Genomic DNA, 26,664 nt, shown 5'->3' with positions numbered 1-26,664 from the left:
TTTCTGGAAAACATGATGCTCTTTTAGTCTATGGGCTCAGATACGCGAAGTTGGCTGAAGTCATTTGCGAGCTCTCGAATTCGCAGAATGGCGAATCGTGGTAGCAGACGAATTCTGACTTTATGTGACCATGTAGCGAAGGAGGGAGAGGAGGCATTAAGCAGGCATTCTGCATCTAGGTGGTGCTGCTTATACGAACACCACTTAGATGCAGAAAGCCTGCACGCTCGTCGACGTGACGTAACAATTAAGGGTCAGCCAATCAGGACCGTGTTTTCGACGGGCGTAGCCAACCACGAACTTGCTTTCGCCGGTCGTGGCCATGGAGAAGAACCGCCATCGTCTGCAAGTTGTGATTGAACGTCCCCGCATGCTAAATTGGAAAACTTGGAAATAAAGCGCAAAACGGTCTCAATCTTTCTCAAAACTGGTTTTCTGGAGAGCGTCTTGCACTTTTTGTCTACCAGAGATTAAAGCAAAATCAATGCATAGGCATCCTGCGTCTTGAATGGTTGATGATGCGCGACGTCAAAATGACGTGTCTCTACTGTCGCCAGGGTATCGCAGGGCGGGGCATGAGCACGAAAGAGTGCGGTGAATATTCAGTGGGTTTGGGGCCATTCTTTACTTTTTTGTGACAAAATTTTTTTCTAAACGTCACTGTAGGAAACGAATCACACTGCATTAGAAAAAACTGCACCTTGCATACCTTTATTGCCCCTTCAGGTAACCATTCAGGTAACCATTATCTTTCCTAACACCAAGTGAGCGGTGCTTCATTGAGGGCGTTGGATCTAGTTGGTGTACTGCTGCAATACACAATACGAGGTGTGGCTATTAAATAACGAGACTGGAGGGGAAAATCGTGTTTATTATTACATCATTCCAAATTAACAGCTATCCCCTTCGACATACTCCCCTCCCCTATCTATGCAACACTGGACACGAATTTTCCACAGTTGGAAGCAGTGCTCTTGATCATCACGCGTCAACCACTTCAATAGCGTTGCCGTTCTGGCCTTGAGCTCGGGGAGAGCTTGGAAATGGGCCCCCTTCAATGCGGACTTCACCTTTCGAAACAGGTAAAAGCCGGTAAAAGGAGCTAAATCTTGCGAATAAGGAGTGTGGTTCAGCATTGGAACCACCTTGTCGGCAAGAAACTGCTTCGATAACAGTGCATTGTGCGCTGGCACATTGTCCTTTTGGAGAATCCGCGAGCTGGTTTTCCACAACTCGGGCCTCAACATCCTTTCTCTTACCTTGAGATGTCCGCCATCTCTGCTACTCGAGACTCTCTTTTGTCGTGCACGTGGAAACTGTATGGTAGTGGATAAACAACTTTCCTTTTTTGATTCCAGCACATCAAGAAGAAAGCTGCTGAACTCAACCTTACCTTCAAAGTTGTGGCTGAGCTACGATACAACCTCGACAAGACGTATAGTTTTCATAAACGAGACTCGAAGGACATTGCAGTCGACTTTGTTCATTTTTCTAAGAAGACGTAGCGGGTAAAATCGTAAGAAATTATCATGTTTGTCGAGGTACATTTGTGGATAACAGACATTACGGACTGATCAATACGCATTGTGGTCAAAATTATTTATTTCCTGTACATTAACATCATACACAGAAAATCTAGTACGGTACACAAGAGCAACACAACCTGTACATTCTAGAGTGTTCATACTGAAGTAGACACTACCTTAGTTACAGCACATTTAACGTATAAATTATAAGGCAAAGCTACAATATTCATAATACTGACATTGCCGCTTTCTGTACACAAGGAATATCTCAGATGCCACGTAATTCTGAAGAGTCTTGGAACACTAGAGTTGACAGGGTAAAGGCTACAATGTATAATATCTTTTTTTTGTGATAATACTGGATTTAATGGATGATTTAATGTTTTTTTTTGGTGAAGGAGAGATCAGAAAAACTGTTCCAACAAAAGACACGTTGTACACATTGAAAGGCCGTGAAAATACTGATGTAGCATCTCAAGTTACCAAAATAATGTTGTAATGATTCCCATGACTCACACTATGTACAGAATGACAGATGATTGTTAAATATATACTGTGCAAAAAAAAAAAAAGGTAAAAGTTTCACAACATATCACATGTTGCAGCAGATATGGCACTCTCTTGCAGCCTAACGCTTGAGCCTTGCAGGAGAGCAGAGTGCTGAAGGTATGTGAAGAAAAAAAAAAGAAAAGACAAAGCAAAGATAAATTGCTAATTAAAATTATCTCTAAGCTAAGTACAAGTATCCGTTGCTCAAAGCTCCCGAACTTGCGTGTCGCGGCCACATACGTTGCTACGACCTAATATAAGCAGCCATATTTAGTTTAAGATAACTTAAAAATATAAACGCTGTGTTAGTACTCTGTATCTTTACAGTGTGTAAAACGTAAGAAACGCTTTCAGATATGGCATGCGGTGTATCTACATCCAATTTATGTCAATTATGACTAGAGCCTGAAGTTTTCGGGAAATATTTTTTTCTAAATTCGGGGGGTAAAAATCGGGCAAATAAACATGTGCACTAAATTCATGCGAATTCGGGAGAAAAAACTTCCAGTATACTAAATTCGGGGAGAAATCGGGCTCAGTTACGCAATCTGACTGTACAGGTTTGGTACAAACGGTGATGAAACTGCATTTTTCTGCCAAACAAGTAAGGTAGTGCATTCCTACAGACATCCCAGTGAGGGCAATTTGCCGGGTAAAAATCGGGTTTCACCCTAAGGAGGCAACCTTCAATTCGGGGTGCAAATTCGGGGAACAATCGGGTAAAACCCTAAAACTTCAGGCTCTAATTAGGACGAGGGTTTGAGAAAATTTGCTTTGGCATATTGAGCGTTGCATAAAATATATATATACACACACACTTATGTACAAACACGTGCGAATGCTGAATTATTGCTGTAAGACTGTGTATCGTTTCTCACATGCCATGTGTAAAATAAATGGAAGAGCAACACTTTATACAGAGCCCTGTCCATTTGCCGCACTGTCATTAGGTGTCATAAATAACCGTGACGTACTTTTCAACAATACAAGACTACTTCGATTATGCAGCGGAATCTCGATTTTACACGATCTGGAGCCGTTTAAGTGAACTCTGCATTGTGCAGTACAGGCGATGTCCTGATGAACTGGTGATGCAGTGCGACATCATCGCTCGTGGTTTCTGCACGTGCAGCTTGTCGCCACAAGATTTGTGAGTGTCGTAGTTACGAGGCTACCTTGATGCTCGTAAGTCACATTCAGTGGTTGGTACGATGCTGTACTGCAGGGTTCCATCTGAAGGAGAACAGAAAAGTGTTAACGTGTGGGTCCAAATGTCAATTTCTTGCTGTCGGAGTTTTCACGTTAATCAGCAAGGCTTTGCAGGCATAAATATTTGTGCTGAGAGGACATTAATATTGAGAGGTAGTTTTAAAGCCATAGTAACTTTTTCTAGCAGTTTGTGGTATCTCAGTTATTGTGTTTGGTTATTATTGGTAGCTTAGCCACAGTTATTGTGTTTAACATCTTTTCCTGACAAATAAGGCAGTTGAACGCAACCGGAAAAGCAAGATTATTGGGTAATTGGATTAACAATTGGATAACAGCTGGGAGATTTGACAACAATAACTGCAACCTTGTGATACCAATCCAGGAGAGCTTGAACAGTGAATCTACATAACAAAACGTTCATTCTTCACGCCTAGGTATAGTCTCTAGACATTGACATGTATCAATGTCAAGTACTCCTACATTAACTGTAATATTTAGTAGCGGGCAATAAAGTTACGAGGCATTAAATGGAGGTGGCAACGTCCTGCCACTGCAGGCAGTGAAACCTCAGAGGGGTTGGAGGTATCTAGACCACATTGACATTGTATTGACTCTAATACACTTGTTGTAATTTCTCACTTTTCACACATTGCTGTTTTAAAGGAGCATGGAAGAACTCGAAAAAAAAAATTAAGGATGAGTAACGATTAGCACCAGAAGCCCTGAGACTATGTTTTCGCACAAAAATATGTCAGACCAGTCGTCCAGTAGTGAGGAGTGCGCCTTCCTTTTCGTTTCTTTCTTTTTGCAGTTGTATTTCGCACCGCCCATGCCGTGTCTCGACTGGTCGTTCCCGCTAGCAGACGATTCTCGCCAGCCCATCACAACCTCTGACTGAGTTGATGCCACCACACGTCAGTAGCAGCACCACCTAGCGACAAAGCCTGATCGCTTGAGCGGCGTGACGCAACAATTAAGAGCCCGCCGTCACGACGTTGCTTTCAGTGGCGGTAGCTATTAGAAACGAGCCGCGATCAGCCGCATGGGAAGCCACTGGTAGCCTGTGTTTCAAAATCGTCTGCGTCGATTGGCTGGCTGCTGCGATTGGGGGACTCTGTATGTCTACGTGCGAAGGAGTGAGAGGAGGCATTGAGCAGACCTTCTGTATCAATAGGCGTCGTTGCCAGTAGTAGCATAGCCGTTTATAGGGAGAGTTTGGCCATTGGGAGGAGCCTAGCCGAAGCGCGTCATACTACGTCAGACGCGCGTCACCCGTCGTCTGCTTTCTGTTCCAAACCGGATGTTCCACCATTGCTGGACTCCCTTACGCTCTGAATCGGCGCCTTCTAGTTGGAGGTTGCGAACGTTTCCGAGCGCGTTTATGGACGGTTTTTGAGCCGCAAGTTTCGTGTCGGGAATAAAGGCTCGCCTGATTAACAAGATGTGGTAATGGTCTGTAGCATGGGCGAGATCGAGAGCGCCGCGTGCATTCTATCTCAGGAAATTCGCGCTTCCCGAATGAAATATTTTGTATTACGGTTTCTGAAGATACTATGTTCATATCAAGCGAAAAAAAGAATTTAAAACCACCTTCCATGCTCTTTTAAACTGGGAAGAGCGAGTTCATCCCGATATCGTTTTGTTAAAATTAGGGCAGCCTTTGCAACACTGAGAAAGGATAATGACTCACCTTTCTCACGCATGGACCAGCCGTCCCTGAGGTCTCTTCTTGTGCGCACTTATGCCGGCAGTAGCAGTACGAGTAGGTAAAGCCTTCAGGATGTAGGACATGTCGTAACCCGAGATCTACATAAAGGACACAAAATATTCACCAACCGTGCAAGACAGTGGAAAGAGATGATGGCACTGTGCTAGAAACCTTTGCATATCGTAGCAGTGGTGTAGCCAAAAAAAATATTTCGGGAGCGCTTCTATGGGAACCTTACACAGAGGAGAGGATTTCACCCTCATTTTCCGTCTCCCAAATGCACTATACCAAAGGTACAATTTCGAAGGAGCAGGAGCAGGGGGTGACCCCCCGACCATGCACCTTCCTTGCTCTGTTTTCTGCCCTGTTTTCTCCCTCTTGCAACCACGTTTACGAAAATTCATATTCACCAGCAAAGGTAATGTAGCGAGTTCCACCGAGGCATTCGTCCTGGGGGTCATGGGAGGTGTGGTGTCTGCGACGCCGCTGCATTCTCGAGCCCGCTGGACTTCCGGTCACGTCGTCGGAGTCCACCGAGGGCGGAGGCGACTCCGTTCTGAGCACCTCGGCCAGCTGGAGGTCTAGAGTAGGATACATTTCGTTTCCAGCGATACCCGGGTAGAGTCGCATGATGTTTGGAAACGGGGGTTCTTGTGCTGCTGAAGCGGAAAAGGTCGGGAGGTTGACAAATGAGATACTATGCCTCTTACAGAGCAAATGGGTAACGGGCACGGTGTTTACCTGTGCCGTCTGAGCAGCTCATGTTGAGAAAGTAGTCCGCAGCGTTTCGCAGGGTTCCGGCGGCGTCCCGAACCTCAACGTCCAGGCCGTGGTTCCTGTTGCGGGCACGGTACCACTGACTGACGGCGGCTTCGACGTTGAATTCTACCCAGCCTCGCCTGTCTGCTGGCATTGCGCGGGACACCAGAAGATGCTTTCTTTCTGAAACACGCAAGACATGCAGGAGTTCAAAATGACGTAGAAAAACGTGGTGCGTGTGTGTCGGTATTTAAATTTCTTTCCTCTCCCAGTCGTTTTTCGGCTTACAGTCGCTTCTCTATACTTTGGTACAACCCATAGATAAAAAAAAGAAGAAGAAAAAAAATGATAAAAACACTAGCACGAAGCGCAAAAGGACCTGCAAAGGAGATGAGACACCTTTCAGCACTTGTTGCCCTGGACATCGCCAAAGCATATGACAGTGTCATACATGCTGTGCTCCTCCAGAGGCTGCTAGACACCGCCACCCCCCCGTATCTGCTCACTTGGATTGCGAACTTTCTCTCGGGTCGCACCTTTTTCTGTTCAGACGGCCGATTTGTCTCCTCAGCGTACCCCCAGAGTAAAGGTGTCCCCCAGGGCTCGGTCCTGTCCCCCATACTGTTTAACATTCTCATGAGCTCTCTCCCTTGTGACCCAGAAGTTCTCACTGTAACGTATGCCGACGACATCGCGTTCTTCGCTTCGGCACCATCTTTGCCAGAGCTGTATGCGAAGCTGCAAGCCTATATGAACACCTTGTCCACGTGGCTAGACTCTGTCCATCTGTCGCTCAATGTGGCTAAGTCTGCTATTCTCGTCTTCCCGCTGGATGCGGCCATCTCTATTGATCTAAGGGTGGGGCTCCAGTCTGTCCGTCAGGTGAGCCAGCTTAAATACCTGGGTGTGTGGTATGACGAGGCTCTGTGCTGGTCCCAACACATCGACTACCTGAGCGCTAAGGCGTCGAAAGCTCTCTGCATACTTCATCGTTGCTGCATCCCTCGCATTGGTATGCGCAGGGCTGCCCTCCTGTATATATATAAACTGTACATCCGACCTATATTAGAGTTCGGCTGTGTTCTGTTTTCTTCTCTGCCTGACTGGCGCTTGAGTAAACTATACATCTTAGAGAGGCGGGCCTTGCGGCTCTGTTTAGGTCTCCCTAAATACACGGCAAACGACGCACTCCTCTCTGAAGCCCGTCTACCTTCACTGAAAGAACGCTTTCGGTCTCTTACTATCTGTTGCTACCTCTCGCAAAGACAACACCCGATTGCGTTGGAGAATAACGAGTCGATGAGAGACACTCGGCTTTGGCTAACACGTCGTTGGCACCGTAGGAATACACCACAGCTGCTTTTCGCCGAACAGCTCCTCGCGCCACTCAGGATCTCTTTGGCCGATGTATGTGTACTTGGTCCTCACCGGGATGCCGCCTTCATTCAAGTCTCCGAGATATTTCATGCGGATGCCAAGCGGCTTCCACTGACCACTCTACAGAGGACATTAACGGACCACCTAAATCGCTACGCGCAGTACTTGATTGTTGCAACGGACGCGTCGGTTTCTGCGGAGCGCGCTGGAGCTGGCTTGTACTTCCCACAACTTGATTCCCAGTTTCCGGTTCGCCTCCCTGACTTTACCCCACCCTTTGACAGCGAGTTCTTAGCTATGGCCCTTGCCCTTAGGAGGGTTCCTCCCGCCTTCGAACAAGTTATCCTGCTGTCGGACTCCCTATCTGTCATTTCAGCCTTGGCGTCGCCCTCAGGCTTCCGGGCGCCCTCAGAGTCATTGGTATCCATCTTGGCTCGGCTTGCCCCACCTCACATTCGCAACGTCATAATCACGTGGATTCCTGGCCACTGCGGACTCACCCTTAACGAAACCGCTGACACCCTCGCTAAAATGTCCCTCTCCGGAGAGATTCTTCCTCTCCTCCCAGTACTTGCTCGCACTTCTGTTGCCAGGTACAGACGGCTCACAAGTCTGTCTCGAGCTGCCCCCCCCCCCCCCCCCCCCCACGCCCGCCATATGAACACCTCGTCTTTTCGTGGAACCCTAACCTCTGCAGCTCAAGGCAGACAGAAGTCTTGGTGACGAGAGCTCGATGCCTGGCGCTGCCGCTAAATTTTTACCTCCACCGTGCTGGACGGTATTTGTCCCCTGCTTGCTCCCACTGTGGCCAGGATGAAACAACTGAACACTTCTTGCTAACCTGCTCTCAGCTCGGCCAATTACGCCGCAGATATATCTGGACACCCTTACGCTTGTTAGGAGCCCCACTCTCATTGGCGTCAGTGTTGTCTCTCGGAGCATCACACACTGCGCTCTGTCATAGGGCTGTGGTAGCGGGTCTTGCATCCTACATCGCGCTCTCCAACCGCTTCTAGTCACTTCCTTCCTACACTCATACACTTTCACGTACACACACATTCATACAGCCATCCTTTTGGCCCTGTATAGTCGTCATACGCATATTCCTACATACGTGCATATCCAGTTCCTGCATTAGTCATCACATGTCATATATGTCTTAAGATACTTGGATCCGACTTGGCCTTAGTTCCCATCATTACTGCACAGACATAAACAAACATCTCACGCCCCTTTTGTCCCGGCCAATCTCCCTTAGTGGCTCACGGCCATTATCTCTCTTTCTTTCTTTCTTTATTTACCCTCAAGTCACATGGAATTACAGAGGGGAGTGGTAGGAAGCAAATGAAAAAAACAAAACAAAAACAAAGTTACACATAAAATACGTCGTGCAGTAAGGAACGGAATCTTGTTGAGTCCCGGACCACTGCGATGGCCGCAGGTAGGTCATTCCAGTCATTTGCTGTCTTGGGAACGAATGAGTTCTGGAAATGATTAGTTCGACTAAAGGGAATGAGGACTTTCTCAGGATGATCCAAGTACCTAGATATACGGTGAGGAGGAGAAAAAAGAGAATACCTGGGAAGAGTGTCATTATAGTAGATTTTATGAAACAGCAACAGACGAGAGATTTTACGGCGTAGAGAAAGAGGTGGTAGAGAGGCGCGACATTGATAGAAGGTAGAATTGGTAGAAGAAGAAGAAGGACGCTCTTCGGCTCCCTTATCCACCAATGCATTAAGTCCTTACACTAATGAATGACGTCCTTTTGCGCTTCGCCGCGACAAAAATATGTAAACTGAAACCAGGTCATCTTTCATCGTTGAAACCAAGTAATTACTGCAACAAATGACCCGCTTCAGTGGCAGCATGAACTGCGCATGGACTTCGATGCATGCAGTCCCGCAATGGGCCAATGGTTGTGGCAATACATCTGCTCCCCTGAAGGACTAAAATTACAACAATTTTTCTTATAGTGTAGTGTATCAGGTGACAACTCCAAAAACCAGGTCCACCAATCTAATGCAGCGCCCCCAGACAGGTAAATTTGTCAGCACTCTTCATGGGTCTGATGCATAGGAGCAATAGCGAAGCCCCCCCCCCCAAAAAAAAAGACAAAAACCGTTTCCGGAAGGGTTCTATTGGAACTTCACATTTGGGAGAGGATTTCACCCACGCTATTCCTCTCTCCAATGCACTACCAAGGGTATCCTAGGATAGGGTTCCGCTGTGCACATACACCAAACGCTCATTTCGACTGACACATCTGTGGTCCAGTTTACGGCTTGGTCTAAATGAACGGTTGGTCCAAATGAGAAGTTATACTTTTCTTGTTTTCATATCCAATTAAAGTGCCTACAATTCTCATTGTCAAAAATTCCACTGTGAAAGGACCATGAATGTTCGTAGCTTTAATTTTGATAATAATAATGAAAATAATAATAACTTTATTATTGTTTACGTGCCCAAAAACAACCACTAGGGTCTTCTTATTGGTGCACGACAAAATGCAGTCTTTGTTTCTACAACAACGACAACAACAAACACATATAGAGGCGATGAATGAGGAAATTGCAACGGCATTGGTCGATGACTACCCCAAGGCACCCTGGCCTTGTCTAAAAAGCCTCGGTGAGGAACGCGACGACGCACGGGGACGGACAACACAGACCGACTGACCGATGCATGTCTGTAACCAATACGCTCTTCTGGTATTGTCACTATTTGCCAAACTACACTTGCATGAGCATCGCTATAGACCAGTACCCAAGAAACGTCATCATGACGTTGATAGACAGACTGAAACCGAAACAAATCGGAAGGGGAGGGCTGCGTTCCACGAATGGACACTTGTTCGCTGCCTCCTATTGAAAGAAAAGTAGGACCGAAGGTCGCGTCCCCTTTCAGGGAGCATCGTAATCCCCTCAAGACCGTGGCTTTCTGGCGCGACTTTGTTGCGCTGTCGAACACTATGACGTCATTTGTTTACAAACAGGGAGAGGCCTATTTCTGCCCTTACCTCTTCGGTTGCTTCTGATGGGCTTGAGAATTTGGTAGACTGACACGTTTATGTCTTGCAGACCGACAGTGGACTCGAGAAAGTTGTGTGACGCGGGTAAAGGGTCCGGATGAGCGATCTTGTACAATCGCAGCTTTGCCGATACGAGAGATATCTCCGTGCCGGCAGAGGGCCTGGGAAAGTTGATATCGTAGAGAAGACGAAAATGTCCTTGCTGGTCCCAGGCTACCCTGTCAGTGTTGTTGGGCAGTGAACCTGAGGAAAGAGAACGGTCTTTGGGTCATTACAGTTTGATGTACACTCTCGAAACAGGTGGTGGTGATGCCTGCTGTAGGCGGGCAACGTCACGACTATCTCGGGGCGAGGGGGCGTCCTGGGACGACTTCACAGCGAACTGCGCTGACGTTTAAACAGAACTTAACCACATAGTACGCTCTCAGTCAACCATAATCGCGGATTACATCGTTCCGTCCCATGACTGGTTAAAAAACGGGAGGCGTACGCGCCTTTTTGTGACACTTGTGCACTTACGTAAATTGTCTCAAAAAGGCGTACGCCTCGCGCCTTTCACAAATCAGGAGTGCTAGCGGTATCGTACTTTGCAATGGTTGGCCTTCACCGCGCTACGTAGTGAAGTTATGTTTTGAGATTGTAGGGCTAAATTAATTAAATTAATATAATTAACTCAATGTTAATTATTAACTAGTGAGTTAAAAGTCACTAAAGTAAATTCTACGGCCAAAACCTCGTGGACGTCTCCAACGGAGAGAACACCTAATTTTTAGACAGCTTACAGATTAGTTAATACTATAAATTTAATTCATACAATCCAATTAAAAACCACCAAAGGAAATTCTGCAAGGAACCTCGCGGAGCTCTTTGGCGGAGAGAACCCCTAATTTTTAGATTATGATTTAAAAATAATAATAATTGATACAACGCAAGTACATTGCAAAAAAAAAAAAAAAGGATAAGTGACTTACAGAGCTTCGAACGAGTCATACAGGTGTGCACTCTTAAAACGAAACTTCACTGCGCGACACGTTCCTAGCCAACCATCATCCCGAATGCCATCGTTCTCACGCCTTTTTGTGACACTTATGCTGGTACGTTAATTGTCGCGAAGGGGCGTACGCCTCACGCTTCCCACGAATCAATAGTGGTAGCGGCACCATCCTCCGAAATGATTGGCATTCAGCGTGTTCTGCGGTGAAGCTCTCTTTTAAGAGCGCTACGTGCCCACCCACGACCCATCTAATACTTTGCCCTCCCCGACGAACTCATGCACCCTCTACGCATCTCCACCCTTCATCCTCTATCCTCCATCCGTCCGTCCACAGGGGTGGCATCCAATGTATTGCTCCGTAGACGAAAGCGTGCTCGGCGAACGCAATGCATCCTGGACAGCTCCTGGTCGCACGTCACAGCAAACGTCAAGGCACACGTGACCTTAAAGATGGCGGCACCCGTGACCGGCGGCCAAACCGTTTGTAAACAATGCGGTTGTTGTTTCTGGACGACGTTTTGGATGTTTTTCGATCACGGTAATTATTTTTATCCGATAATCTCGCAGTAAAACGCGCAGTTTTACACATAAAGCCTTGTATTATTGACAACTTCCAAATATGTGATGACGACCGCGCACCGCGCGTTAAGACTTACTACCATGTTGTGGAAGAAGCACCGCATAGTTTACGCTGGCAAAATACGGTCATCTCTTGGTGTTATGACGGCGAAAATATGTCGGTAAGTGGCAAAACGACATGTAAACAAAGTCACATGACCACAAAATGACGTTTTCTATGACGTGCGACCAGGACAAGATGGCAGTTTTGCCAAAAGCACCCGCTTGATGGTAGTTATAACCATGGCGGGTTTGTGTCACCCCTGTGCGTCCGTCCTTCTTTCTTTCCTTTTTTCTTTTTTTGGATATAGTCGTGACGACGCCCACTTCTGTGTGGCCAACAACGTCGAGCCGACCCTGCCATTACACCCGCCCCCCTCCCTCTCTTTTAAGAGTGTAGACAACTGTCTCACAACATGGCTTACGTGAAACTATTACGCGGCTTACATGATGGGTAGAAGCTTTGTATCCTTTCCGAATAAACCGTCCGCGCCGTGGTCAGCTCGCTGGAGGTGGCCATTGTCTTGACGGGTGGGTTCCGGACGACCTCCTCCGCTATGGCCAGCGTCGTATTTGAGAGGGCATGAGAGGCATTGTGGGTTGGTCCTGGTGGGTTCCGTAGTCCTAACCGGTGTAGTATCTGGGCACGGATCAACATCAGCTGTTGCTGTTTTTTCCTGTTTGAAAGAAGAAAGAGAACGAAGAAAAAACGTCTTAATAACACGAAACGTTGCCGTAACATCAGACGTGAAACGTAGCCAAGCAGCAAACAACGGACGCGACTGAACAACACACATGATTTACTTACAACTGAACTTGTCACACGAAATATACAACACTTATCAGAAGACCGGTATATACATCTAGTTTTGAACATTGCATCCTACACTCTAAAAACGGAGCTTCACCGCATAGCACGCTCCTAGCCAACCATCATCCCGAATGACAACGATTTGATGAAAACGGGGGGCGTGCGCCATTTTTTGTGGGAACTATGTGGGGCGTACGCCACAAAAATGGCGTACGCCCCCCCCCCCCCGTTTTCACCAAATCAGGGGAAAGAACGATCTCACTCCGGATCATGGGTCTACGAGCGTGCTATGTGGTGAAGTTCATTTTTAAAAGTGTACACGTCCATTCTTCGAGGTACTCCAGCTGAGCATCAACCAGTTCGATCCCATAATCTTTTTTTTTTCCCGCATTTCGGATACGATAACTTTTTACAATCTCCCCTGACTGTTTGGCTTCTTTTTTAGCGTCACAAAGCACAAGATCACTCAGACGTGACTTGCGCGAGTACGGCGGTATTTACGCCCTCAAAGCAGAACTTTATCACATAGCACGCTCTTGGCCGACCATCATTCTGAATGACACGATTCTGTCTCGTTATTTGTTGAAAATTGGACAAGGCGCCTATCTTGGACACATTATGCATGTCCAAGGCAGGCCCTTCCTCCCATTTTCAACAAATCAGGCGACAGAGCGACATCGGATTCGAAATGCTGGTTGGCTGGGAGCGTGCTATGTGATGAAGTTCTCATTTGAGAGCGTAAATACCGTCGTACACGCGCAAGTCACGTCTGAAATTTTTGCACTTTGGTGCGCCAGGTTCAGTCACACAAATATCTCCGTTGTACAATGTGACTGTCTTCGCTTAATAATGTATCCCACAGACTGAACAACAACGCCGTAACAGCTTCCTTGAAGCCCACTCGGGACACTCAAGGGCTGATGGTCCTGCGCGCCCTTGAATGGAGTGAACGGCAACTTGGGGAGGAGCTGCGGTAGAGTGCGCGTCGAGAAATCAGAGCGAGGATCACTCGAAGCGCAGCGGGCCGTAGGTTTCGCAAAGGGCGGAGCAACTCTACAGGGGTTAGTATTTGTTCTGTCCCAGCTAGTTTAAACCAAGTTAGTTTATATAGTCGAGGTAAGGATGGTAAATATACGAAATATCATTTAAAAAATAGAGTGTAAGATCAATCACCACCGCAGTGTTGTCCAAACATTTATGGACATGCATCTGACGACTTCTGCTTCAGGGATGTCGGACCACCAACACATCATTGATGCACGACGTGACCATCTTGTGTCAACTACAAGACGTCATAGGGCTGACCTGCTAATATGTCAGACGAATATATATATATATGTTTTCACCATGAACAATACGGTAGTGTGTTGCGTCTCAGTGACGTCACTTCCCAGCCAGACGACACAGGAGCTCAAGTGTCCCCCAGTCTGTGGTAGGCGTTACGTTGGAGGGCATCAAGGGGTGTTGCATGACTCCTTAATGATGTCCTGTCTGCCATTCGAGAACGTGCTTAGTTTGTCGTTTTCTTCCTGGAATTTCGGTTCTGATGTCACACTGACGTCAGAGCGGCTTGGTTAAAGGGTGCTCGATGTCACGATAAGCCAGACACTTCCTAGTTTTCCCATTATGTGACGTGCGCATCAAAATAGGAAAGCGTCCTGAATGTCGTCTGGTTTGGATTATTGGATGTCTTGCTTCTATTTATAGGCCAGTTCGTTTCTGAATGAAAAGGATCGGTTACTTCGTTGTAGGGTGTGGGAAAGACGTTGTCAACAAGATAAAATATTTCATGCCCAGTAGGTGGTCTGCGTTCTAATCGTAGGTTTCCATCGAGTTAGCTGCTACATAGGCAATGGAGACGTGCGAACAGGGCCACATTTCTGCTACCAAATAATCACTACCTAGTCGCTACCAAATAACGACTTACCAAAATAGATCTCTTTGCAACCAGCAACGTCAGACAGTCATTAAATTACACACTGCACAGGCGTATACGATGCTTACGATGCTCCTCTAAACCGGGGAAGCGAGAGATATTCGGGTCGCCATTTGTCACCGTAGCTCTCGTATTATACAGTCTTAGGTAAAAGCGTGAAATTGTAATATAGTCAAACCTCGTTATAACGAAACGCTACATACCGAAATTCGCGGTACAACGAAATAATTCGTATCCCCTGCCGCAACGGGCTGCCGTATTTTGTTAGGCTTCATACAACGAAATATTCGGTACAACAAAAGAAATCGTGTTCCCCGCGACTTTCGTTATATCGAGGTTCGGTGGAATAAATTGTCCCTCGTACGAGTCTATTCCCGTGGCTGTAAATATCGGGACGGCATATATTCTGTGGATTTCACACAGAGCGACGTGGAGTTCACAGTAACCGCAGTATACGAATGGCGGCAAAACATGCGCGAAACGGGTCTTCTTCAACAAATGTACAAGTTATTTTTTTAGTTTTTACTGTATTATTAATTTATTTTTTAAAAATCGGTTTCATGTGAATGGTTTCGGCCGTTTGCAGACGACATACTTTCGAGGATTCTCACCAGTCGCGAGAGCTAAGCAAGTCGACTTTGGCATTTTTTTTTTTTTAAATAGTGTGCGCAACCAAAACTCAGTTTGCGGTTTGGGTTCTGGGCATGCGCAGTGGCGACGACGCTGTTTCTCTCCGGTACCCCCCGAATGGCTTGGCTTGGCTTGGCTAGAACTCTGGCAACGAAAACAAATGTAGCGGGTGTCGTCTGCTAAGCACGCACTGCCTGCCCACTGGCGCCAATCAAGGTACGAGCGTCTACGACCGTCGTGTCGAGGGGAGTGACTCTTGTTTCTGACTATTCGCTTTTGATTTCATCGTCTGGCCAAGCACGTGCCGAGCAGACTCTCGGTGTATCGAATGTATCTCAAATCCGCCGAAGGGGGCGTGATCGTTCCCACCTGCTGCGACGGCCATCGGCCTTTCGGCATTGCACGGAATTCAGCCAAGGGTATATCGGGTGTTGATCAGCTATAGTGCATCGTCGTCTGAGAACTTGCACCGTTTTGTAAGGTGCTTTAATATTGTACTTCCAGACTTCTTGTTCTTCCCCGTGGCGAGTGACGTCGAAAGGTGGGGACTAGAAGGACGCCGCGCCACTTCGTGCATGGAATTCGAGCAAGATGCCATCTTATTGGGCAGATTTTTACAGTGTTGGCATTTTCGCTCGCTAAACTCCCAAACGAGTGCAAAGCAACGGCTCTGTTGTCTATTAGTAACATATTCACTCGATTCGTTATTGGCTATATTCATTCCCATGCAGTCTTGAAACAGACCTTCATCGCAATACACGACACTAGCCAGAATGACGTTGAGCTAAAACGGCACTCTAAAACTACTCGTAGCCATGCAGGCATCATCCCGAATGGCAACGTTCTTTCCCTTGATTTGATGAAAACGGGGGGGGGGGGGGGGCGTACGCCATTTTGTGGCAATTATGAACTGCATAATGCCACAAAAATGACGTGCGCCACCCCATTTTCCAGCAAATCCGGGGAAATAACCACGTCACTCGGGATGATTGTTGGCTACGAGCTTGCTATGTGGTGAAGTTCATTTTTAAGAGTGTGATTCTAGACGCTATGCAAGAAGGTCAGCTTTCTGCTCAACATCCCAGTCTCCCTCTTTCCCGTCTGGAGTCTGGGGCGTCCGCATTGGTCCTTATCCCCAGATAAGGGGACAACCTTTCAATGCCAAGCGCGCGTGGTTTCTTCTCTGGGACCCATGCCTGTCTACGAATACCCCCTTTTTTAACGCTGTCTTGTGATTGCACAGACGCCTCGTCACGTGGTTTCGTCAAGCTTTACCTCTCTCCCCTGCGCAGAGACAAACTGCAGTAGTCTTTTTGGCAAAAGAGTATCACTACCGGCAGAAAGACCCGCCGCATAACCTTGTGCCAGGTTGTCAACACAGGTGGCGACATCGACAAGGTCTCCCCGGGACGGCTGCATCAAAATTAGAAGACGGGGGGCTTCCACGCGCGACGCGCTGTCTGGTGTGCAACCCAAATGGCGGAGGGCGCTCCGTAGATTTGTCACCACCCTGACAGCTTCCAGACACCCGACGCTTGGCTGGGATCCCAATGGGGAAACTGCGCGTCACACCTCTAGGATCCCCCCCCGGTTAATTAATCGCCGTGTTTTTCGTTTTTGCGAGTGCTGTAAAAAGACGAATGGGACGCGGTATATTCTAAGCGGTATTGCGTTGCTTTCAGTGTCTGGGTAAAATGTTTGGCGGTGTCTGTGGCTCAGGTCTTGAGGCAAGGCCAGGAGTGGTATATGGCCAGAGTCACAAGCCCGGGGGATGTTGCAAAACATTGGGGGGGGGGGGAGGTCATTATTGCAGTTGCGTCATAACAGCTTGGTGTATTATTACCGACATGTGTCCAAATCTGAAATAGCTCTAAAAGCCCCGCTGTTGTAAGAGACGCACAGGCAAAAAAAGTTGGAGGGCGGCGCCCCACATTTGGAGGGTGTTGAGGGGGGGGGGGACCTGGATAAATCGCCGAAAGTCAGTTAACCGTGTGCACGTGCTGTGCATCGACTGCCAGAAAGCGTTGCGTGACTTTGGAATATCTCTCGGCAAGTCGGCGCGTGCGCAGTTACTGCGTAACAATTTGTACGCGCGAGCAGAGTTGGAGAAATTACTTTTATTCTGCGTGGCATTACCATTACTAGTCCTGAAAATTAACGGGTTACATTAGTCATTGCTTTTTTGAGCTTAGTATCGCATTACCAATACCATTACTTCGGCAATACATTTTCGCGGAAGTCCCTAACACAACAACAACAACAATAAATGATGACGATGAGATGGGGTGTTTCACCGCGGTGGTGCGGTACCCTACACCACTGCATGTGGAACATTATGTGAAGGAAGGATGAAAACACAAGAAAGAACATAGTCCTATGAATGTGATGCTTGAAACGCATGTTAAGAGACCTTGATTAGTCTTTTACTTCGCTACACATTACTGGTGTTATGGGAATTTGAGTTTCTGCAAAATCGCTACGTATCAATGATTTCGTCGAGAGATGAAAGCAGTACGCGTAATCTTTATAGACAAGGCCTGGATTTTCAACCCAGGTAATGTCAAAAGGGGTGCAGGACGGATTAGTTCGTGTTGGATAACGACGTTAAGATGCAGCCAGATAGACACGTAAATAGGAACTTAGTCGTGGAACACGTCTTATAGGTTAGTTAGAACAGTCTTAGGATCTTAGTTTTAGAACACGTCAGAATTTTGTCGGGCGGTTTTGAACTGACTGGGTTACGTGTGTCTACCAATCAGGAGTCTTAATTCTTCGGAAAGGGTATATATGTCATGTGTACCAAGTGTACCAAGTTTGTATATTCCGTGTTTTCATACATTAAATGCTCAGTTGCGAGTTTGCACAAGTTCTGCCCTCTACTTTACGTGTCTAATCTACTCTCCGTGCCATTAGATCAGCTTTATGATCCAAAAAATGTCATTACGCATTACCTTGGCAAAATATAATGTCATTACATTACTCATTACCCTTCCCCAAAATGTAATGCACTATAGCATTTTTCATTAGCGAAATGTAATGCATTGCTTCCCACCTCCAAACGGAAACCATGTATACGATGGTTACCGACACCTTTCGTGCCAGACTACGCGCTCTTTAAAGATAGCTTCACCGCGTAACACGCTGAATGTCTCAGCTTAACTGCCAAGTTTTCCGACCAGAGATCACAACACGGTTTGTGAATCATCAATTTTCTGGTCGTGCACATGCATGTATGTGCATAGAATAAGCAACTATCACACTAAGAAAAAAGGGTGGAGCAGTTACACCTTTTAGGAGGTAATATAGTTGTCGCATATGTTGCGCCTAAAAGGTTGCAAAGTTCTACCTGCTTCCTCACTCTCGAAAGAGAACTTCACCGCATAGCGCGTTGTTCGCCAACCATTGCCACGAATGATAGGGTTATCGCTTCTGATTCGGTGAGCGAGGGGGGTGTGCGTCTTTTTGTAGCAATTTGGATATACGATACTTGCTTTTACCACCCTTTTACGCCCTTTATCAGACGCTACACTCTTAAAAATGAACTTCACCACATAGCACGCTCCTAGCCAATCATAATCTCGAATGATATCGTTATCTGCCCTGATTTGTTGAGAACGGGAGGCGTACGCCTTTTTGTGACAATTATGAACAGCATAAGTGTCACAAAAAAGGCGTACGCCTCCCATTTTCAGCAAATCAGGGCAGATAACCATATCATTCGAGATTATGGTTGGCTAGGAGCGTGCTATGCGGTGAAGTTCATTTCTAAGAGTGTATGTTGACCTGGGGGGTAGCTATAGAGGTTACCATCTTTTCCCTTTTCACACTTTTTTTTTTAGTGTAGACGAGACTCTTCCCAAGCTCTTTCACGTCACTCTGAAGCTGATCCGATAGACCATACTGCAATATTTGGGGACGCGAAACACCATATTGCTCCGGAGGAGCTCGAAGATCAGATGACCCTATTCTATATATTTCATAGAGATACGAAGTTTTTTTTTTCTTTCTTCCGCGAAATACAGAGGCAATGCGATCTTGAGATAGTGCAAGTTCTTCGGCTGTCCCATCGCAAAGAATACCAGTAGTACTTGGTTATATGTGGTACCCGCTTCCTTCGTAGGTGTGGCCTTCGTAATAGCGATTCCATCGCTCTTCTCTTTTATTTTTATCACACCATTTTCAATTTGCTCGTTAATGGGGAAAAAATATATACACTTTCGCAACCGCAGAGGCACGCGGAGTAACCACTCTAGTCAATTGCGCAACAGCTGACAAAAGTAAAGATAAGAGTAAAGATAGATAAGACAAACAATAGGCGCAGAAAATGGACGCCATATTATTATTATTATTATTTTCGACTTATTTTGACTTATTTGATTATTATTACGCGGCCCTGGACGCGTACTAACCCCCTCTATCCTCCTGTCCTTCCTTCTGTCCTCTCTCCATCTGTTCACATCTGTACGTCGTTTATAGCCACAGTTGCTTCGCGGCGCTGACGCGGAATTAAAAAAAAAGATACAGCAGTGGCAAGGCGCTACTTCCAGGTAAGTATGGCAGACTACAAAGTACGAGCAGCAATCATACAACAAGAATACTAATGAGATGCAAGAACAAGGAGTAAGGACATCTATACTAGTCAATACCTGGTAAACATAATACGAACAATTAAGTGACACCAATTATGATCAAGCAACAATATACTAATACTATGCAAAAACAGGGGTGATCAAATCTAGTAAACATCTGGTAGCATATCATGAGCAAGTATGGCCTCAATTAAAGTTTTTTTAAATGTTCCTCAGACATTAGAGATGTGAAAAAGATGATGAGTAAATGTATTGTAAAATGTTGGCAGAAGATAACTTGTGGTTTGTGTGTTCCTCACACATTGGAGATGTCAAAAAGATGATGAGTAAATGTATTGTAAAATGTTGGCAGATGATAACTTGTAGTTTGTGTGTTCCTCACACATTGGAGATGTCAAAAAGATGATGAGTAAATGTATTGTAAAATGGTGGCAGAAGATAACTTCCAGTTTGTGTGTTCCTCACACATTGGAGATGTCAAAAAGATGATGAGTAAATGTATTGTAAAATGTTGGCAGAGGATAACTTGTACTTTGTGTGTTCCTCACACATTGGAGATGTCAAAAAGATGATGAGTAAATGTATTGTAAAATGTTGGCAGAGGATAACTTGTACTTTGTGTGTTCCTCACACATTGGAGATGTCAAAAAGATGATGAGTAAATGTATTGTAAAATGTTGGCAGAGGATAACTTGTACTTTGTGTGTTCCTCACACATTGGAGATGTCAAAAAGATGATGAGTAAATGTACTGTAAAATGTTGGCAGAGGATAACTTGTAGTTTGCGTGCCATAATCTGTGCGGCAAATATCTATCACGTCATCGCATAATCATTCGCATTTTCAAAGGAAAAAACAAAACAAAAAACAAAGAGATGGTGATAACATGAAATAATAATAATCTGAGTTCCAGGCGATAACTCACGACGTCACTGAATGAGTGCAATGGTGCTCGCGAACTTTTCCGACGAGGCCCCATTCCTGTATTCGCTGCGAGATCGACCTATAGGGGGCAACACCGTCACCTTTCTAATGTGGATAACACGCCGGCCGATGTTCGGAGTTGATGGTTCTTTTCTGTAATTCTTGTGCATATTCACCGGAAGATCACCTGTGCCGCGATGGTACAATACCTGTTCGGTTCCCCAATACTCCACCTACTGCACTGAAAGCGGAAAATAAACGTGTAAAAGCAGACGACGCGAAGAAGCTGCCCACACTACGGTAGTTCATCGTTTCTCCGCAGCGCGCCGACACCGTTCGATCTCGGGGCGAATACGTACCGACGATAGTCTCAACGACAAATTTGCCTTGTACGACGCATACGATATGGTGGCATGACGTATAACAAACTTTCCTATCGGTCGTACAAATACAGCTGTGTGTGTGAGACAGAATTTCAGAATCTTTTTCCGTTAGCCGATTTTACTATGCCAGTGTGGATGCTGAAAAAGTTGAGGGCCACGAAGCTAAGGATAACTCCTGATTGTCGTTCGTAAGATATTAGGGGTATTATCAGACCGAAGAAGCTCTACAGCCTCCCGTGTATACGATGTCTTTGGGCCATCGCTGTTTGACAGTAAAGTCATCCATGCTACCTCACATAATAACCATGTACTCCCAGTGTAACGTGTTCTTCTGTGACGATATGCAGATGCACAAAACAATAACAACAGCAAATACACGGCTTGGTGATGACTGGGGTAATTCGCTTACTTAATTACTTAAATTACTTAAATACTTAATCTTTATGACTCGCAACTCCTGGACACGCTAGCTGGCATTGATATGCAGTGATGAGTTCATGGGTGAATAATAACGTAACATAAGCGTCTTGATACGCGATGGTACAATACTGCTTCGCGAGGGCGTAATAACGTCTGCTTCCGTTATGGTTTACGCCGGCTGTCGCTGCTGCTGCGCACACCGGGAATGTTGTTGTTCTTCTTCTACCTCCGCCTCTGGCCGTCTCGTACTGCTTCAAGGTGCTCAAAGTTCCCATGAACCCTCGCGTGCCACAGGTGGCGCTTGCTTACAGCCGTCGCACGCAGGAGAACGCTAGCCCAAGTCTTTACACGGGTGTCATTATGCGTCATTACACTCTTAAAAATGAACTTCACCACATAGCACGCTCCTAGCCAACCATAGCCTTTAGTGATATCGTTATCTGCCCTGATTTGTTGAGAACTGGAGGCGTACAACTTTTTTGTGACAATTATGAACAGCATAAGTGTCACAGAAAAGGCGTACGCCTCCCGTTTTCAACAAATCAGGGCAGATAACGATATCATTCGAGATGATGGTTGGCTAGGTGCGTGCTATGCGGTGAAGTTCATTTTTAAGAGTGTAGAAACGTTTCCTGAGTTCATGCACAGGTGCACAGGGTGTTTCAATTAATTTCAATTAATGAATTAGATTAGACTAATTAGCTAACTTTTAGCTAGTAGTGCGGCTTGAGAAGCACCCGACCATGGGGTTTCCAACAGGGTGTACCCTGTCTATCATTCTTTTGTTTTCCACAAAAGAAAGTCCGCGTTAAAAAAGAAAAAAAAAGAAAAGGAAACGCGCGCGCGCACACACACTATGCACACACAATCAGAAACGTGACAACGGCAGCACGTGGGGGGGGGGGGGGTTGTCACGTGGTAGCTTTGCATGGTGGTGCCATTAGTGGTTCGTGGTACTTCAGAAAACCTTGTCCACACATACACCACACGTGCATATTAAGCGCTCGTGAGGTCCCTTGGAACCTCATGCGCTGTCCGAAAAATCGGGGGAGGCCTCAACGCTAGCACTCCCACTCCCTTATCCACCAATAAATGACGTCCTTACAGCAATTAATTTTACCAATGAATTACGTCCGTTTGCGATTCGCCGCGACCAGCCGCGACGATAATATGTAAACCGAAACCAATTAATTACTGCAACAAATCACCCGCTTCGGTGGCAAAATTTTCGCTAAATGGCGTCCACTGAGGATCTCAAAAGGGGTAGTACCCATTTTAAGGCCGACAGCGCTCTGCGTTAGAAGTTATGTTTTGCACGAAACTCATTTGAATTTTTCTTTAAATAATGAGCGTCTCCCACTCATTTACACTGTGCGCATCTTGTAGGTGGTATCGGACAGATACTTGTAAAAAAGAAAGCTCTTCGATTGGTGCACCCGTTGGCGAATTATATAGCCCGGCAATTTAACTGGCCATGTCACGTCGAGACTGGGAGGTACCCGGGTTCGAATCCCGGTGCCGGCTGTGCTGTCTGGGGTTTTTCCTGGGTTTTCCTCAGACGCTTTCAGACATATGTCGGCACAGTTCCCTTAGAAGTCGGCCCAGGACGCACACTCCCCCAGGGCGTGAGTCGTGACGTTGCCCACATACGTGAGGCCGACAACGGCAAGCCCTATCACCACCACCACCACCACCACCGGCAATTTAACTGAAACACCCTGTATATAAACACCCCGTATGTAACGCCTTGATGACCCATCACGGATGAAGAGGAATAAGGCCCGGTTTCACCAACGCTGGATGACTTTGAACCGGGATCAAGGTTTGCTAAAACTTCAACATTCAATTCCTTTTTACAAACGTTAGTTGGTTCTCTGATTTATTAAAAAAAAGGGAGGCGTACGCCTTTTCAGTTACAATTATGTCCTGCGTAATTGTCACAAAAAGGGCGTACGCCTCCTGTTTTCAACAAATCAGGGGAGAGAACGATGTCATTCGAGATTATGGTTGGTTAGGAGGTGAAGTTACTGCCACTCCGCTGAATGTATTAAGTTTGACATGTGGCTAGAATATTACTCCCTACACTGTTAAATCAAAGCTTCACCACATAGCACGCTGAAGGCCAACCATCGTATAGAGTGATAACCCTATCACTCTTGATTCGTGGAAAGCGCGGGGCATACGCCTTTTTTGTGTGACAATTGTCATTATTCCATAAGCGTCACAAAAAGTCGTACGCCTCCCGTTTTGAACAAATATTCGAGTTTATGTTTGGCTACACTCTTTTTTAAAAATGAACTTCACCGCATAGCACGCTAATAACCAACCATCACCTTTAATGATATCGTTATCTGTCCTGATTTGTTGAAAACGGGAGGCGTACGCCGTTTCTGTGACAATTGTGAACAGCATAAGTGTCACAAAAAAGGCGTACGACTCCCGTTTTCAGCAAATCCGGGCAGATAACGATACCAGTAAAGATGATGGTTGGCTAGGAGCGTGCTATGCGGTGAAGTTCATTTCTAGGAGTGTATAGTGAAGCAGAGTTCAGCGTAGAATTCACGTTAAGGAACCATTGATCTCTGTTCAAATGTTAATCACCGTTGGTGAAACCGGGCCTGAATGGCTGATCCAAGGCGTTCGGTCAGCGCCACAGACGCGCAAGTGTGGATCCAAGTTAAAAAAACGAAACGTTTGGAGGCGAGGTCGTTTAAAGGCATCCTTCCGGTAGCGTACTTGTACCAAGCAGTGTTTTACAGGTGTGTCTTTTTGAGACGACCAGCCCGGTGTAAGTAAATATGAAACAGCACGAAATTATTTAATGCGCGAGTGTTTAAGTGGCTCCTCTGTGTTTAAGGACCTAATTTGCAATCGTGCCTGTTGTCTACGAGTGCTTTCTTTCGGTTCCATATGAGAGTTGCAGTCGCATGACTTGCGGTCACACTCAAGCACTATTTCTTTGCATCCATTCCCGTTTCCTAGCCCATATATGACATGTTCAGCGACTTTAATTTGTAATGTGTTCTGTAATAACACTATAAACGAAGAAACAGGTTCTCGATGAGAAAGACACCGTGTTGATCTGCTTGGTAAATGTACAGTCATTTATCCAGAACCCGCACCCCAACAACCCCCTGTCTTACTTTCCTGTGCATCCCGTACAGGGGGACCTTCGTTATTTGAGCTTTAGTCTGCAAGAATAACTGCAATAAAGACTACCCCCCCCCCCCCATTTTTTTTCAACACTTCCCCGCGGTTGCGATTCTGTATCTAAATCATCCGCGAAGTTTGGCTGAGGTCGAATTCGATTGAATTGAAGATGGGTTCCACCGAAACGGGACCGCGGGATCTCCATAAACTTTGCGACCCGGTAGGATTTACAATATTGGTGTCGGAGGGAATAGATTCACTTCGCTACCTGCTTTTTCGACAGCTGGCACTACGCGACACTTTGTGGGCTATAGCCCGATAACCTTTACCTTGAAGACACGGTAAACCGGGAAACCTTGTACACGAGAGCAACAACAACAAAAAAAAGCGCATATCACTCACCTATGCCGCATCTCGTGCACTGTGGCGTTGCTCCTCGTCTCCGCGAAACTCGTGTTGGACACAGCATTGGACAGTTCATCTGCTCTTCGCTGCAAAACCTGCGCAGCAGAGGCGTTGGGCCTCAACAACGGCGTCGGAGACATCAACTGCAGGGCCGGTGTCGAAGACGGTGTCGAAGGTCCGGTCGTCTCGTTGCTGCACGGCGGCACGGTCGCTGCCAAAGACGCCAGAAAGACTACTGCCAGAACGGCCAGGTGACCAGGACAGGATGGCATGTTCATTTCGCGTCGTCTCTCAAACTTGAGTGAGTGTACCAGTTCGTGCCGAGACACCGTGTCAGAGCCTTTATAGGGGCGGCAAGCACCTCCTCGCTCGCCTTTCCTCTTTCCCGCATTCTCCTCTGCTGAAGGCGTGCTTAGGCTTGCGGGTTGTGTGAGCGGAGGTCCTTTTAGTGGGGCCCCTGTGTACGTGCTGGCGTGGTGGTCTGCCTAGCGTCTCACGTCTTCTTGACGTCACCGGTCCAGAGCTGGTGACATAAGTGACAGTCCGGGGTGCGACGCTGTCTACAGAGTTCTATGTCGTTTGCTTCGAGGAATTGAAAATGGTCACGAGCTTTTCGGCGATATGACGAACGTAGTCAGAATGGATGTGTTGCGTCATTCGGATAACAACGTCCCTGTTTTCTTTGACAACAGGGTCACGTCGGTTCCAAGAAAGCTGTATCTTCACAACAGCTTTTTTTGGAAAAGGGGTTACAGCGAAGTGCTTCGCTAAGTACAAGTTTGAAAAATGTGAGACAGGGTACAGAGGCGACAGGATAGATTGCATTCCATATTCGTTACCGATCAAAACACGTATTTATTGTGGATGTTAGGTTGAAAGACAATATTGAGACAAGGAGGGAATAAGGTATGCTTTCCCATTGTGTCTCAGGTATCCTGACTTCAACGTAACATGTAGCGATGTATCTTCAACGTGACACATTTTGTGACACTGTCCCAATTGGCGTCTTCCCTCTAATTTGAACTCACGAGTGCAAAGCATTGACTCCTGCTGGTCTGAAAGTCGACGTGTCATCCTTGTAAGAAACTTCCATACAATTGTTTACAATGTCGTAACGAATGCTATACAGATTTGTTTACAATGTCATACAAATATGCCATACAGATTGTTTACATATCATACAAATACCACACAGATTGCTTACAGTGTCATACAAATGCTATGCCTCCGACGAAACAATTATTTTTTCTTCACTGCGGATGCCACGCAGACGTCTCACACAGGTCAACGGTTTCTTCCGCTTTTTTTTATTATTTTGCGTTAACACAGTGGTAGAATCTCATACGAGCATAACGAAAGTGTCATTGGCACAGTGATTTATTTATTTATTGCGTCTATTCTATTCAGATCACCGTGAACCATCAATCAATTTCACTCTGTCGAATAACCGTATCATTCCTGCTTCTGAACCCGTAACATTAGCTGCTGTTCTACTTTTTGTTTCGAATCCACATACTGTTATGCATATGTTATTACACACCTCTTCGCACAGTTGTCGCGTCCTCCTTCGGTACCTTTCAATGTTCGCATTCATGTAAATGTTAAGCACGCATGGCGCAAAGCGTTATGTGATACCAGGTCGTCAG

The 26,664-nt window shown here is 46.2% G+C and overlaps 2 protein-coding genes across 6 annotated transcripts in view; one reads left to right on the top strand and one right to left on the bottom strand.

Annotated features, from left to right (window-relative positions):
* LOC135366685 (rRNA N6-adenosine-methyltransferase METTL5-like) overlaps positions 1-2,990 on the top strand; it is a 98,057-nt gene extending 95,067 nt beyond the window's left edge. For all 4 annotated transcript variants that reach the window (XM_064599503.1, XM_064599505.1, XM_064599502.1 and 1 more), the window contains one exon: positions 1,359-2,990. In XM_064599503.1, the coding sequence (XP_064455573.1) occupies positions 1,359-1,505 (147 nt within the window). In that variant the 3' untranslated portion in view covers positions 1,506-2,990. The remainder of the gene's footprint in view (positions 1-1,358) is intronic.
* On the bottom strand, positions 1,585-25,353 carry LOC135366681 (transforming growth factor beta-2 proprotein-like). Of its 2 annotated transcripts, none has more exons than XM_064599496.1 (7): positions 25,016-25,353; positions 12,219-12,448; positions 10,148-10,402; positions 5,734-5,934; positions 5,403-5,651; positions 4,975-5,090; positions 1,585-3,308 (listed from the first exon to the last, which is right to left on the bottom strand). In XM_064599496.1, exons 1-7 carry the CDS (start codon positions 25,294-25,296, stop codon positions 3,180-3,182), a joined length of 1,461 nt encoding a protein of 486 aa, XP_064455566.1. In that variant the 5' UTR covers positions 25,297-25,353; the 3' UTR covers positions 1,585-3,179. The 2 variants fall into 2 exon arrangements, with proteins under 2 accessions (XP_064455566.1, XP_064455567.1); XM_064599497.1 differs by having other exon boundaries at positions 5,403-5,648.
* Between the last annotated feature and the right edge of the window lie 1,311 nt (positions 25,354-26,664).

Source organism: Ornithodoros turicata, chromosome 8 (assembly GCF_037126465.1).
Source record: "Ornithodoros turicata isolate Travis chromosome 8, ASM3712646v1, whole genome shotgun sequence".
Classification (NCBI taxonomy): Eukaryota; Metazoa; Arthropoda; class Arachnida; order Ixodida; family Argasidae; genus Ornithodoros; species Ornithodoros turicata.
This window is presented reverse-complemented; position numbering and strand designations above follow the sequence as displayed.